The sequence below is a fragment of the Callorhinus ursinus genome, unplaced genomic scaffold, assembly GCF_003265705.2.
Source record: "Callorhinus ursinus isolate GAN/ISIS: 27379988/994484 unplaced genomic scaffold, GSC_fseal_2.0 scaffold32, whole genome shotgun sequence".
Taxonomy (NCBI): domain Eukaryota; kingdom Metazoa; phylum Chordata; class Mammalia; order Carnivora; family Otariidae; genus Callorhinus; species Callorhinus ursinus.
In genome coordinates, this window is record NW_027397094.1 from 11,899,010 (window position 1) to 11,915,260 (window position 16,251).

At 41.3% G+C, this 16,251-nt stretch overlaps 1 protein-coding gene across 1 annotated transcript in view; it reads right to left on the minus strand.

The window, feature by feature from the left end:
- Positions 1 to 2,572, minus strand: part of EDARADD (EDAR associated via death domain) — a 70,882-nt gene extending 68,310 nt beyond the window's left edge. The window contains exon 1 of the mRNA XM_025850730.2: positions 2,292 to 2,572. Coding sequence (XP_025706515.1) covers positions 2,292 to 2,322 — 31 coding nt within the window. The 5' untranslated portion in view covers positions 2,323 to 2,572. The remainder of the gene's footprint in view (positions 1 to 2,291) is intronic.
- Between the last annotated feature and the right edge of the window lie 13,679 nt (positions 2,573 to 16,251).

The following is a 16,251-nucleotide window of genomic DNA, read 5'->3' on the forward strand; positions in this document are numbered from 1 at the left end:
AAGGAGGCAGTGTGATTGAAGGGCAGAGAGGCAGGGGCAGAACAGGCATCAGTCAGTTGGAGGGTAGGAAGAGCCGGATGTGAGGACTCTGGACACCTTCTGAGGACTGAGAACCTGTTAGAAAACCGATGCCAGTTTCTAAGTAGACAAATGACAGGAACTGATATGTCTTTGAAAGGTCACTCTGGCTGCCTTTTGGCGAAGGGGCTGGTAAAAGGCAAGTGCAGGTGTGAACACACCAGATGGCGAGTGCAGGAAATCAGGTGAGGGTGCACGGGAACTTGGTGGGGGGTGTACACGTGACAATGGCCTTTAACAAGTTCCACAAATTGGTACCATCTGTAGCTTCATTACAGCGCTGGAAGGGGTAGGTGGGTGTGTCCCGGAGGTTACAGAAATTACATGAGAAAGGGAAATCATTTTAGATCTTTTTTTTAAACTGGAGGAACCGGCACCTTATTGATAGAATTCCAGAGTGGGAATGGATGCACATGAGGACCTCTTTGAGATGTCTGAATTTTTTCTTCGACATCTTTCCAAGTGACAAGGAGACCTCGACCTTAGGAGGCCTCGCCCCTCTTTGTAGCCAGAAAGATTTTACCTACAGATTTGGGTTCTTCCTCTTAAATTTAGTCAAGGAGACAGATTCCTTCCGAAGGACACCCTCCTATCATTCTATCCTCTGTTCACGCCTCACGTGCCGGGATTTCCAAGACCTTTTGTTCCAGGTTGTGAGTATCCATTTTGGCAGGGCCGGGCTGACCAAGAACACCATCATGGGAAATCTAGATCCTGTAGTGCTGTTACATAAGGTCATCTAAGACTGTATTAGCCGCCCTGGTGGTCTCGTCACACTATGACTCACTGAAACTTTTTACACATTGTATCACTATTAAGCTGTAGTTTCTGAGCCTTGCCTTCTCTGGTGCCATTAATTTTTAGGGGCCCAAGCGGACTTTACAGTGGCCCTCATTCAAAGGATCTCTGTATCCCCAAGATCTTTCTGAATGCCTTTCACCATGATCCTTGAGTGAGATCTGAGATCACTGTTGGTAAAAATCAGGCCCAATACTTCTTGGCACTTCATCCATTAGGTTCTTGGAAGAGGAGGTAGATGTGGAGGTGAGTGGGGATCAGAGCGGGAGGATTTCTCTCTTCACTTCCCTTTCTGTTTTCCCAAATAATGGGTATGGGGGGGGAAGGATATCCAATTTATTTATTTTCCATCTCCCGTTTGAAGAATTTAGATCTTTCTTTAGAGTCTCCAGGAAACTCTCCCAAACCCAGCATACCACGATGCCAATTCAGCTGTCTTCTGACTCACCTCCAGATACCGTCTCCTCCTAATTGCTCAAGCCACAGATTAATGGTGGAATGTTCAAGCCCTGCTCAAGCCCAAGCAATAAAATAGGAAACACGTTTATCTAAGCAGTTACATGCAGTTCTATACGGGTATATATGGTTCTCTGCCTAGCCTTTCCAACCTCAGCAAACCAAGAAAAAGCCCCAGTGTGCTCTGGGGAATACATCATTCATTCATTCCTGTGTTCAACAGTCGTGGCGGATCCCGGCCAAGATCGTGGAAGAGCAAGGACAGAGAAATCCTGGGAGGTGAAGTCTGAGGAGGATTTCAAATTCAAGTAGAGATGAAAGAAAAATCTAGACTCCGTCCTCAGGTACACACACTTTTAAATTAAGGCTAGAACTAGAGACCACTCTAATTAAAGGCCTCAACAGGTGGGATCCCGCAGGTGGGATCCGGCTCTCGCTTTCGTGTATACTAATTTACGAAATAGCTCTGAGGGTCAATATACGGAACAAAACCATTTAATAAAGTGAAAAGGAGAGAAAAGGAGACCTGGGAAGGCAGGTGAGTGGGGAGGAAGGAAGGGCCAGGGAGGAAAAAAATGATCACTCCTTGCGCTCTGGGCTGCCAGAGAGGTTGAGGGACTTGTTTCAACCTGGGATGCCGAGTCCAGAACAAAAGCGACGGGGCCACAGCGTGGGAAGAGGGAAGGAGCGTCCTCGGCACGCGCGGGGGTGCCGAAGGACCGGGGCCAGAGCGCCCGCTTGCGGGGTGGGGCGGGGGGGGACCTCGCGCCGCGTACTCGCGGCCCCGGCGCCGCCGCCGTTCCCGGCCCGACCCGGCGCGAACCCGGGTGAGGCGCAGCGTCCGGGAGTCGTCCCGGGGGTCGTCCCGGGGCTCGCGGGAGGCTGGGCCCCGACAGCCCCGCCAGCTCGCGGCCCGCGGTTCCCGCTCCGGGGGAGGGCGCGGCGCGGTGTCACTTTACCTGCGCGCAGAGGGTCGTCCGGAGAAGCCATGGGGCGGGGTGGGGCAGACGGGCGCCCGAGCGGGGCTGCGCGGCCTCGGGATCGGGGCTGGAGAGCGGGAGGCCAGGGAGGGCAGCTCCGGCGGCTCCTGCAGTTGCGACGCGCCCCTCCTCCTCCAGCACCTCCACCTCCTCCCAGACTCTCCGCCGCGTCCTCGTGCTCACTTCCTGCTTCGGCAATTAGCAAAGCCCCTTCTCCGCGCCGCCGCCTCCCTCCCTCCCTCCCTCCCTCCCTCCGGAGGCGCGGGCCGGGGTGCGGGGAGGGGGGGCCCCCGAGGGCCCCTAGCGTCGCCGGCAGCGGGCGTCCTTCCTGCCCCGCGCCCAGGCTCCGCGAGCTGGTGTGGCCGCGCGGCCCACGCGAGTGCTGTCCCGGACTGGCTGCGAGGAAAGGATCAGCCCTAAAACCTGGCGGCAGTCTGGTGTCGCTTTGGGGGCTCCCTAATCGCGCCCGAGGCCCGGACGCAGCTCTCGCAACGCGGCCTGGACTGGGATGCGTGCCCGTGATCTGCTATTTAAACCGTCTCCTCGTCTTCAGGCAGGGTGGCACACGCGAGTAGCTTCGATCTGGATTTTTGTCATTGGTTATTACATGACCTCCAGGGTAGGTGCTGCACAAAGGGAGTGAAAAGATACACACCCGTACGGCCATTCTAGAAAAATAGCTCGGGGTTCTCTCGGAAATGCGGCATTGGTCCTTAAAAGCAAAGCACTACGGTTTAATTGAAAAGGGATTATGCACCGGTACTTAAGTGAGCACAGATTGGGATCGTTTACCAAGAATATATTTAAAACAGTTCTGTTTTAACTAAACCTATCATCAATCATAAATCTATTACACAAAGGTTACAGGCAATTTAAATTGAATAGCAGTGTCTTAAGGATTTTAAATAATCCATGTCCGCCTTGGCACACGAGAATGGAAAGATGGGAAATGGTTTGTAAGAGATAATATAGCTTTTAGTATACGGTAGCAGCAATTTATCGTAAAGGAGCGGCCTGCAGCTAAATACTCAGCTTTGAAAAATGCAGAAAAGCAGCAAATGTCTACATAACCTCTTGGTCACCAGAGGCTTGCTTTGTGCCTTTCATCATGTTTCATAGTCCTGAGGCCCATAGCGCTCTCTAGTTTATGTCTTATTCTCTGGAATAGGCCATGGAAGAAACACCAGGCTCAAAGAAGAGGGTCCTGCTGGGGTGTCTGAAGAGGGTACAACCTTAAATGGAGCTTTCGGGGGAATTTGTTAGTGGGAGGATAAACTTCCCTTTGGTCTGCTTCTGATAGGAAGGGAAAATTTTTTTAAGAGTATTTTCTCTTTAAATCTATTCTGAGGTTTGGTTTGTGGTTCTTCTGACTTCTCATGAAGATGGAATTATTTCTGAAGTTGGTTGTCAGGAACCGCATATCAAATTGAGCTATCTTGTTAGCAACAGAAGTTCAGGGGTTGCTATAAAGCTGTTTTGCTTTTCAAAACCCTGAACTATAATTCATGTATCATGGCCATTCTTTATTACATCAAACAGGAGAGAGGTGGCAGAAATGCACTTTCGGGTTAATTTTTTTACAAGGAAGGGTGACTATGGACCTAGGTTATTATTCCTATTCCCTTTCATTCAGTTTCCCTGAACCTCCTTTTCTATGAATTGCAACCATAACCCATCATTATCTTTATTGTTGCCACGTGCTTTGTGTACACTACAAATGGGAGGGTTTTTTTTTTTTTGCAGTTTACAAAAAACTAATTTAAACACACTCATCCACCAGAGTTCCCAAAGGGTTCCCATTTAAACTATTTCCTGTTACATTATGTCATTCTGCTTTTGCTTCTATTGCTGTCTAAATAGTGTTTTAAAACACTCTTTAAAATGGGCATTTTTTAGAAGATTTTGTTTTAAAGATTTTATTTATTCATTTGTCAAAGAGCACAAGCAGGGGGAGTGGCAGGCAGAGTGGGAAGCAGACTCCCAACTGAGCAGGGAGCCCGATGCAGGACTCAATTCCAAGACCCTGGAATCATGACCTGACCCGAAGGTAGACCATTAACCGACTGAGCCACACAGGCGTCCCTAAAGTGGGCATTTTTGACATTTCCTGATAGCACCTACATACTCATGAATCTCAGAATCATGATAAATGGAGATAGTGGGCTTGGTAATCATGGAGTCAAGCATGCTGGATTTGACTCATGGGCCTGTCACTGTGCGTTTGGGTTGCTTGCTAAACTTCATATAAACCCAAATGTGTAAGAATTTGCAGGATTGTGACAGTTCAGTGGAATAATGTGTCTATAAAAATACCTAAACCAGTGTCTCTCACATAGTAGGTACAAATATACCAGTTCCCTTCCTGCCTTCATTCTGTCCTTGGAATTTCTTCCATTGGGAGAAGTTCCTACTGCCTTTGTTACAAGAAATGAACTGATATTTATTACAGCATTGGTGCATAGCATGGATCGATGCATTGAGTGATAGCATTAACATACTTTTTGAACGGCCTATTGCCCCCCCCCAAGCACCAAACAAAATGTCAAGCCCTGGGGAAACCAAAGTGAGAAGTCCCCAACTTTTAGGAGTTTAGGTACAGGAGAGATTTGCAAAAACTGTTTCACTGTAGAACCAGGGTAACGAATGGTTAAACCAGGAAGGGAGTGTGTGTGGGAGAAAGGCACTGATGATGTATGAAGCCATTTGGCTGGGTGTTGTCTACCCTCAAAATGACAATGTGCCATGAAAGCTTCCAGGCAAATTTGTGACAATATGGCTACAGCCTTAAGTGGGGCGGGGGGGGGGAACAACCACACAAAAAAACTGTTGGTCTTGTGTCTTTTCACAGATAATGAGTTATCAAAAATGTTATCTTTAAATGGGGAAAACAGGAACTCAAAATGTATTTCATTTGATTCATCACAGAATATGTTGTTTTTGTTCATTTTACACTGTCTTCATTAAGTGTTATTTAAATTTATGCAATCTGAGATAAAATGTTATATTCTTGAGGGTATGTGCATTGTATATAAATGAGCCCAGCAAATTGGGCTCCTGGACAGGGTCTGATCTATATAAAAGTGGCTAGAGCTGTAAGGATAGTGCATGGATTGGGGTCTATCGGAGGCTCCTTTTGTTCCAGAATGAAACAATTCCTCCCTCGGTTGCATTTGCTTGATACAGCCTTGTGGAATTGCATGTGGTGGAAGAGGCCTAAATGGGAGTTAATACGTTCGCTTGTCTCCTTAAATTGTGTCCAGAGTGTGTTTAAGGCAGTCGTAGGGGACCTTGGTGGTTTTGCCATCTGACTTCTCATAATAATGCCCCAGTTTTCTTCCGGAGAATCACCGTTCCCACTTTCAGTCCATGTGGTTAGGCGGTGGCAACTTCACCCTGACTCCTGACTCCAGCAGTTGGCATGTGACCCAGTAATGGCCTTTCAGAACATCACTGGGTGAGTCCGTGAGTCTAGGAGACGCTCGAGACCTTTGCTGGGTCAGTGGGGAGATGGGTCTCTAAATAACTAGCCCACTTGTGCATGGTGGAAGAAGTGAGCAGAGCGACACGTTTGCCAGGGTGCACATCACAGAGAGCCTTGAATGCCAGACGAAAGCATTTGAGACTATTTTTTCAGGCAACAGGAAGCCAGGAAGCTAGTTTTGAAAAGCAGCGTATGAAAATTGGTGTTTTGGGAGGATTAGTCGGGCAGCTGTGTGTAGGGTAGGGTGGAGGAAGGAGAGAACGCAATCCTTGAGTGCATTTAATCTTTACAATGCACTGTAATTTATTACAGAGTTGAATTTGCATCCTTATCCAAACGAGAGGGAAACTCATGTTGGAAAATTGTAAATGTTCTTTTGTTGCCTTTTGAAGCATTCATTGTCTCACACGAAGTGATTGCTTTACAAATTTGCAGATGTGTGTTAAAATGATGTATTCCAAAATGGTAACAGAGGGACTAAAAAACTTATGTAAGTAAAATATTATCATTTTTGCTGATTTGAAGCCTATTTGACAAGGGGCATAGCATTCTGGTGCATATATTTAAACATGAATAATTCTTAAAGCTTCCTCTGCTCACTTATATAAAAGCCATTTTTCATATAGAAGATTAAATCTCTCTTGCCTACTCCTACCAGCTTACTTTGAATTATTTACCATCCAGAAGCATGAGCTAGAAAACCACAGTTTTTGTGCTGTTTAGTTTTCCACAAAGAGAATTGCACAGTGTGGGTGATTCTCAGTATGGTGTGTTGCTAAAAACATTTCGAATGGATAGGAAGGGGGAGGTGTAGAGAGGTAAGGAGACGGGAGAAAAGGTATGGCTCTCTAATGAGCACTTGATTCTAGAATCTTCCTCCAGCCTCGGGATCTCACCACGCACAAGTGTGTGCTGGTGCCTTGATCTTATGGGCCATCATGCTCAGCATCTTCTAGCTGCTTTCTTAGTGAATATATACGTAACAATTTATTTCTTGCTCTAGATTTTGAAAGAAAAATCTGTTCAGAGGGATGAACTTTATATATTAAAACCTGAAACCCAACTAACTAAAGTCAGCTAGAAGAGATTTTGTTGTTTCTGCTGTTAGAAGAGGACAGATGAGAAGAAAACCTGGTGTTATCAGTGACCAGCTAAAACTTGTATAGTAAGCACCCCAGAGCTTAGTTTCCTGTGTTGTGTACTCCCAGAACATGGAACACAGGCTCAAGTCGGTGCTTGGAAATCTACAAAATCATCCATCGTTAAATTATTTTAACAACTTGTCATTTAGAATTTATTCTGAGCTAAGACAAGAAGGTGGGCTTAGATCTAAGTGAGTCAACTGAGAAACTATTAGAACGTAAGTGAGTTTAACTTGCAGGAGAGATAAAGCTCAACATATGGGATCCCAACAGCTTTCTTACAGACCAACAATAACCAACGGTGGGGTTGTGGGGAATGATCCCATTTACAGTAGCAAATAAAGCTATAAAGTTACTGGGGATAAATTCAATAAAATTATTTAAAAATTGCAAGAACTGAGGCGCCTTGGGTGGTGCAGTTGGTAAGTGCCTGACTCTTGGTTTTTGGCTCCAGTTGTGACCTTGGAGTCGTGAGACTGAGCCCTGCATGGGGCTCTGCGCTCAGCACGGTGTCTGCTTGGGACTCTTTCTCCCTCTACCCCGCCTCTAAAATTAATAAGTAAATCTTAAAAAAAAAAATTGCAAGAACCACAGAGCTTTCCTTAAAGACACAAAAAGTAAATCTGACTAAATAGAGAGCTATACCAGGTTAATAGACAAGAAGCGTCAATATTGGGGCACCTGGGTGGCTCAGTCTGTTAAGCATCTGCCTTTGGCTCAGGTCATGATCCCACTGTCCTGGGATCGAGGCCCGGGGTGGGCTTCCTGCTCAGCGGGAAGCCTGCTTCTCCCTCTCCCTCTGCCACCACATCCCCCAGCTTGTGCTCTCTCTATCTCTCAAATAAATAAAGAAAAATCTTAAAAAAAAAAAAAAGAGGCCTCATTATTATAAAGGCACTCATGATACCCTAATTAATCTATGGAGTTAATAAAACCCAGTCAAGCTAATAAGATTTTTCTTAGAACATGAAACGTTGCAAATGTATATGAAAGGGTAAATAAGAGAATTTTGAGAAAGAATAACAAAAAGGGGGGATTTGTCCTATAAGATAGCAAAATTAGTAAGAAAGACTATAAGAGAGAATGTCTTACCTTCAGTAAACAGGAAAGGTTTTCTTTTTTTTAATATATATTTATTTATTTGAGAGCGAGCACCTGCGTGCATGTGAGTGGGTGGGTGGGGAGAGGGAGAGGGAGAGAGAGTCTTAATCAGACTCTGTGCTGAGCGCTGAGCCCAATGTGGGGCTGGATCTCTTGACCCTGAGATCACAAGCTGAGCTGAAAACAAGAGTCAGTTGCTTAATTGCATGTGCCACCCAGGCGCCCCAGAAAAGGCTTTTTAAGGCAAAAAAATAAACAGACATGAAAGAAAAATCTAATAAACCTAACTGGATAAAAATTTCAAATTCTGCACCATAAGACAATAGAAAATTATAAAATGGGGGTAAACTTAGAGAAATTAATTATATATAATATTCTATTTTATAACTATAATAAAAGATAAAATTTAATTATAAAATATTTGTATTTCAAATTATAAAAGAGAACAGTATATGATATATAATTTACATATATAAAATATAAGATCAGCATCCAAAGTTTTCAGCATTCTTTAAAATAAAGTATGTTAAATGATAATATAAGGTCAGATAAAGACTAGAAAATTCCTAGAAGAAACCTAAATGATCAATAAAAATATGATAAGGTGCTCAACCTTATAAAAATAAGAGAAATACAAATTAAAGCAATAGTGAGCTAGCAGACTGGCAAAAACTTAAAAGCTTGCCAATATCAAATACTGGCAAGATTGCAAAGAAACAGGTCTTTATACACTGTAGGAATGTAAAGTGATATGGTCACATTGGAGAGCAATTTGACCTAAAATTGCTAACTTGGCTAAAATTGACCTAAAATTTCCCTAAAGGAACACTTACATGTGATACAAGGAGGCATGCATAAGAATGTTGGTTGCAACATTGTTGGTAGTAGCAAATATTAGAAACAACCTAAATGTCAACCAATAGGAGAAGGAATAAATATATAATATAATCATGCAATGCAATATTTTACAGAAATTACCAAAAGTAAGCTAAAAAAACATTTTAAGTGAAAAAAAAAACAAGTTGCAATGTGATATGAGGGGTAGACACAAGCCAATCTATGTTTTCTATAACTACGTGTAAAATTTTAAAAAAACGAATACATGTCAACTTTGGAACCAGATTTACCATCCTGCCTGAAATAAGAACAATAAAAAACCCAAGTAAAATATATGAAACAACAGTTTTTAAAGCACTACACATCAGACAAAAAAGGTCAGTGATTCCTAAGAGCTGGGATATAAGGAAGGTGATTCTTTTTTTTTAAAGATTTTATTTATTTATTCGAGAGAGAGAGAATGAGAGACAGCACGAGAGGAAAGAGGGTCAGAGGGAGAAGCAGACTCCCCGCTGAGCAGGGAGCCCGATGCGGGACTCGATCCCGGGACTCCAGGATCATGACCTGAGCCGAAGGCAGTCGCTTAACCAACTGAGCCACCCAGGCGCCCCAAGGAAGGTGATTCTTATGATTGCCCCAGCTTACTGCCTTAAGGGAATTTCTAGGTTGCAGTGCAGGGAAAGGGAACACAGCAAAGCCGTATGACTCCCTGATGTGAAGAGATGTAGCTAGAAGTCACAGGGCAGAATGCTGTAGAGACTTCACAGAAAGTTCCTCAGAGATCCATGGAATGTCCCTCTTGACTACTCAGCATAACATTTACTGATGGATGCATTCATGTTGGAAATGACCCACAGTTGGAGAAAGGATGATTGGAGGGACTATGTCAGAGGATTAGAGGGGACAGTACCTGGTGCTTACTCAGAGCCATGAATAGTGCTTATTCCTACCAACTGGAATGGGAAAAAAACCTTATATTTCATGAGAATTTGGCAGAGTACACAGAAGATCTTGCCTCAGTGGTGGAGAATAATTAGGAGAATAATTATCCCTGGACTGATCAAGCACTGCCCCAGTTCCACCCAACAAATCTTAAAATCAAGACTCAAAAGGATCAAACACTTTTCAAGTAATTTAGCTGCATCCTGAAACGCTCAATAAATACAAATACAAAATATAGAAATACAGAAATATCCAATACCCAATAGGGTACATGCAGTGTCTGGGATACAAAGATTACTGGGCTTGCAAGAAGTAGGAAAACGTAGGCTCATAAGGAGGAGAAAAATTAGGTAATTGAAAATAATCCAGAACTGACACAAATGTTAGACTTAACAGAGAAGGACACTACAACTTTTATTGTAACTGTATTCCATAAGTTCAACAAGCTAAGTAGAGACATAGAAACTATTAAAAAACCAAAAATAAAACTTTTAGAGATTAAAACTGTAACACCCAAAGGGGGAAAAAATATGCTGGATGGGATTAACAGCAGATAAGATATTGCAAAAGAAAAGATTAGTGACTTTAAGACACAGCAATTGAAAGCATTGAAAATGAACCTCAGAGAGAAAAAATAGTTTTACGAAAATGAACTGTGGGACAACTTCAAGCCATCTAATATTCATGTGCCTGAAAACCCTGAAATGGAAAGATGAAGGGGGACCAAAAATTGTTCAAAGAAATAATGGCTGAAAGGTTTCCATATTGGATGGAAACCTTAAACCCACAGATCCTTTTGGAGCTCAGTGAACCCCAAGCACTAGAAACATGAAGACAACTTCACCACGCCCCACATAAGCAATTTGCTCAAAGCCATAGACAAAGACAAAGTCGTAGGCCAGCCACAGGAAAAAAAAGATCCATTACAGAGGGACAAAATTAAGAATGACAACAGATTTCTCATCAGAAAGCATGCGAGCCAGGGGACAGTGGAGAAATGTCTTTAAAGAACTGAAAGAAAAAAACACCAGTCAACTGAGAATTGTACACCCAGTAGAAATGTACTGCAAAAACGAAGATGAAGTATTTTTTCAGACATACAGAAGCCGAACAAGTTCATCTCTGGCAGACTTGCACTAAAGGAATTGTTAAGGGAAGTCCTTCAAGCAGACAAGAATATGACACCAGATGGAAATTTGGATCTACACAAAGGAATGAAGAACAAATGATGAATCTGTGGTTACAAAGAAAACAATTTTTTCCCCCTCAGTCAGTGACTTTAAAAGCTAATAGATTTTTAAAACAAAGTAGTAACAATGTATGTGGGGTTTATAATATATGTAGAAGTGAAATTAATGTCAACAATGACTCAAAAACCTGGAGGAGAGAAAAGGAAGTATACACTTCTAAGGCTCTAATGCAGGAGTTGTTGAAATATCACTTAAGGCTCTACTGTGGTATGTTAAAGATGTATAAATAAACTCTAAAACAACCACAAAAATAATAAATAAGAGTTATGGTTAGTAAGCCAAGAAAGGAGACAATATGAAGTCAGAAATAATACAACTTGGCAGTTTCTTAAAAATAATTAAATATATACCTACCATATGGTCCAGCCATTCCATCCTTATTCATTCAAGAGCAATTAAAACAGGTCTAAAAGAATTGTGCATGAATATAAAACCTAAAACTATAAGCCTTGTAGAGAAGAAAACAGAGGAGAAATTTTTGTGACTTTGGGTTAAGCTAGGATTTCTTAGGTACAACACCAAAAATACATACTGATTTAAAAATTGAAATATTGGACTTCATCAAATTTTTAAAAATATTTATTTGAGAGAGAGAGAGAGAGAAAGCATGAGTGGGGAGGAGGGGCAGAAGAAGAGAAGCAGGCTCCCAGCTGAGCAGGGAGCCTGACATGGGGTTCTATCCCAGGACCCTGGGATCATGACCTGAGCCGAAGGCAGATGCTTAATGGACTGAGCCACCCAGGTGCCCCGGACTTCATCAAATTTTTAAACTTTTCCTTTTCTAAAGAAATTTAGAATAATGGAAAGACCAGCCACTGCTGGGAGAAAATATTTGCAAATCATGTGTTTGACAAAGGACTTTTCCCCAAAATATGAAAAGAACCCTCCTTCAACACATAAAGAAATGAACAACCCAATGAAAAATGGACAAAACATTCAAAGAAACACTTCACCAAGGAAGATGGCAAATAAACACAAGAATAGATACATCACTAGTATTTTAGGAAATTCTAATTAAAACCATAATGAGATACTACTTAACACCTGTTAGGATGACTAAAATTTAAGACTGATTATGCCAAATGTTGACAGGGATATGGAGGAACAGAAATTCTCCTGCCCCAGTGGTTGCAGTGTTGAGTACAACCTGTTTGGAAAACCATTTGGCAGTTTCTTGAAAATTTAAATATACACCTACAACATGCTCTTGCTATTCTACATATTTATCCAAGTTTTTAAAAATCACATATCCAGACAAAGACTTGTGCACAGTTCAGTGCAGCTTCATTTGTAATAACTCTAAACTGGAAACAACCCAGATGTCCATCAACAGGTAAATGGGTAAAAATATTGAGATATACCTTTAGAGTAGAATACTACAAGGTAATAAAAGGAATGAACTATTGTACACATAACAGCATGGGTGAATCTCAAAATAGATATGCTGAGTGAGAGAGGCCAGAAAAAAGGAAGAGTATATAATATGTGACTCCATTTATATAAACCTATTGAAATGCAAACTCATCTGTAGTGATTAGAAAGCTGATCAGTTGGTGCCTAGGATGGAGGATGGCAGGGAAATATGATTACAAAGGGAAATGAGTAAACTTGGGGGATGGATAGGTTCACCACATAGAGCTTGGGGTAATAGTTTCATAGATGTATATGTATGTAAGAACTTATCAAACTGTACACTCTAAATATGTGTAGTTGATTGTATGATAATTATACCCCAATACTTTTTTTTTTTTTTAAGGATGGATACATGCCAAACCTATAACAATGGCCAATAATGGCTATCTCTGGGCAACAGGGGCAGACAGCGAGGATTGGAACAGAGTAATGCTTAAAGAGGCTTTAGCTTTTTCTGTAATTTTCTAATTTTATGCACAAATATTTATGTATATATTTTTTAATTAAAAATTTAAATAGAAAATTTGGGAATAATTGTCATAAGGGTGCCTGCTTAACAAAATCAGTCTTGACCTGCCTTGCCCCCCCACCCCCATAAACACTGTTTCAGGCTGATCTGTTTGCGAAGATTTAGTCACTTGGAAAATTTTCCTTCATCCTCCTCATTTCCCAGACTATGAAATGTTCAATATTGCAGACTATGACATAAATATGAAAATAATAATTGACTTTTTATCCATTTTACACAAAAAGTGGTGGTTGGCATATTTGAAATGGTTTGAGACTTTTCCTATCTGAGATTATATACCAATTAGCATTTCATTCCTCTGTGTCACACTATTTTGATCTCTTTTAAAATGCAAATAGTTTCATGCTATTATCAATTATTTTTATCCAACCAGGTTTTCTCTGGGGGAACAGAGGAGCATTAGGAAGAGAGGAAATAATGAAGAGGAGCAAGGAAGTGCACCAAGAGGGAAGGTAGAGGGCACCAAAGGCAAACACAAGTACAGAGGACCTGTGCGTGAACAATCTCAAACAAACATCTGTACTAGCAGTTTCAGTGGAAGCAACGTGTACTTTTTTTATCAGTAAGTTACAGTTGACACAATTAGCATGGAGAGAAATTTAATTCAGTTGAAACAGAAGGGGAAGTTTAAGTTGCACATTGTAGAATATAATTTCTCATAGGTTAACAGAATTTAATTGACCTTTCTCTTATAATCATCGAGAACTTGCGTTTTAGAAATGCCCATCACCAGCATTTCAATAAAAGCTTTCTCAGTTTCAGGACTACTTATTTCTTTAGTTGAGAGGGTGGACTGTCACTTAACTTGTTTCAACAGGCAACTCCTTATGACACTCAGACATTTTCCATTTCAATCAGTGCAAAGATTTGAAAATGTGGAAAGAGGACTAATCCTCATCTGTCTCCTCCCCCATCCTCCTCTCCCAACCAAAAGATCCAATCAATTATGAATATCACAGTCATTTTCTTAATAGAGTTTGGGATTGAGGGTTATAGATGTGAACTTGGATATAAGGAGAAAATAATCCAAAGAAGAATAATTTTAAGTGCACAAAGATAATAATTTCAGCTGAAGTATAACTAAGAAATAAGAGTAGAAGCACCTAAATGGTCAATAATAGTAGAGTGGTTGAATTATGATACCTTAATGATAATCACAAAAGTAACAACAATAAAATCATTATTTTGCTTTCAAATACTTAAAACCTTATAATGGCCAGCATGGAGCCTGAAAGTCATCACCACTCCTCCCTGACAACAAGGAAAAAGCTCAACAAACTGGAAAGTCAACAACCCTCCTTAGACCCATCAGAGAAGTGGGGTCACAGGGCAAACCACTGCTTTCAAAATTGGAGAAACCAACAGGCCAGTACAGAGGATTACAATCTACCAGAACAGAAACCCATAAACAGAAACCTTCATTGGAATTAATATCAAGGCAGGAAAACCTGCACTGTAACTGATCAATTGCGGAAGGCTCAGTATGGATTTCTGAGAAATAAAAACTCCATGGGTGACCACACATTTTTATGAATTTTACCTCATAAGTTTGACCAGGTTCTCACAGTGAATATCAGCAGCAAGAGGAGAAATGGAATAATTTTGAAATACCCACAGCATTCTGTTCTTAAAAAGGCCTTCCCTTCAGAGGAACTATTCTACCAGAGTAGAAACTATTGGGGTTTTATCACAGCCTAACCAACCTGGAAGAAGGAAATGTCCAACTTCAGCTGACTCTAACCTTTCATATGGGGGAAAGGAACAACCCAACTCCAACCCACTCTAGCAATTTTGTCTCATCTCAGGGTGAGAGTGGACTGAGAAGCATTTGTGAAGCTTGCAGTCCAGAGGCACAGACTCACTAGAAGACTGAAAGCAAATAATATGACTACAGAATGCTTCCTCTCCCCCACACTCACCACCACATTACTGAAGGCCTATATACTGCAGTTGCTTTTACCTAGTACATCATCAGGAAAAAAATTACAAGGCATACTAAAAAGGCAAACAACAGAGTTGGAAGAAACAGCACTAGAACCAGCCTCAGATTTGGCAAGGATGTAAATTATCAGACAGAGAATTGAAAACTATGATCAATATGTTATGGGCTGTAATGGATAAAGTAGACAGCAGGCGAGAACAGATTGGCAACTTAAGCAGGGAGATGTAAATTCTCAGAAGAAATTGTTTTTAAATGCTAGAAATAAAAAAAAACCCCACTGTAACAGAAATAAAGAATGCCTTTGATGGGGTCATTAGCAGATGGGATATGGCTGAGGAGAAAAACTCAGAGCTTCAGGATAAGACAGTAAAAAAATCCCAAAATGGAAAAGAAAAGGGAAAGAAGACAGAAAAAGAAACTAGAACAAAATATTCAGGAACTGAGAGGTAGCTACAAAAGTTTTAACATCCATGTAATGGGAATATCAGAAGGAGAAGAAAGACAGAAAGGAACAAAAGAAATATTTGAAGGGATAATGACTGAGAATTTATCTAAATTAGTATCAGAGACCAACCCACAGATCCAGGAATCTCAGAGAACACCAAGCAGGATAAATGACAAAAAGAGAAAATCAAACCAAACCAAACAAACAAACAAAAACTGTACCTAAGTGTGTTATATTCAAACTTTAGAAAAGTAATGATAGCGGTGCCTGGGTGGCTCAGTCGGTTAAGCATCTGCCTTTGGCTCAGGTCATGACCTCCGGGTCATGGGATTGAGCCCTGCGTCAAGTTCCCTGCTCAGCAGGGGGTCTTCTCCCTCTCCCTCTGCCCCTCCCATCGTCCATGCTCTCTCTCTTGCTCACTCTCTCCCTCTCTCAAATAAATAAATAAAATCTTAAAAAAACTTATTTTAAATATAAAGACACATATAGATTAAAAGTAAAGGGATGGAGATACATATACCATGTTAATGCTAATAAAAAGAAAGCAGGAGTAGCTATATTAATTTCTGACAGAGCAGACTCCAGAGCAAAGAAAGTTATCAGAGATGAAGAGAGGCATTACATAATAATAAAACAGTCAATTTTCCAAGAAGACTTAACAACTCTTAATATGTATGTGTCTAACAACAGAGCATCAAAATGCATGAGGCAAAAACTTCTAGAACTACAAGGAGAAATAGATGAATTCATTATTACAGTTGGAGAATTCAATACCCTCTGTCAGAAATGGGCAGATCTAGTAGAAAACCAGTAAGGACATAGTTGAACACAACAGCACGATTAATCAAGTGGACATA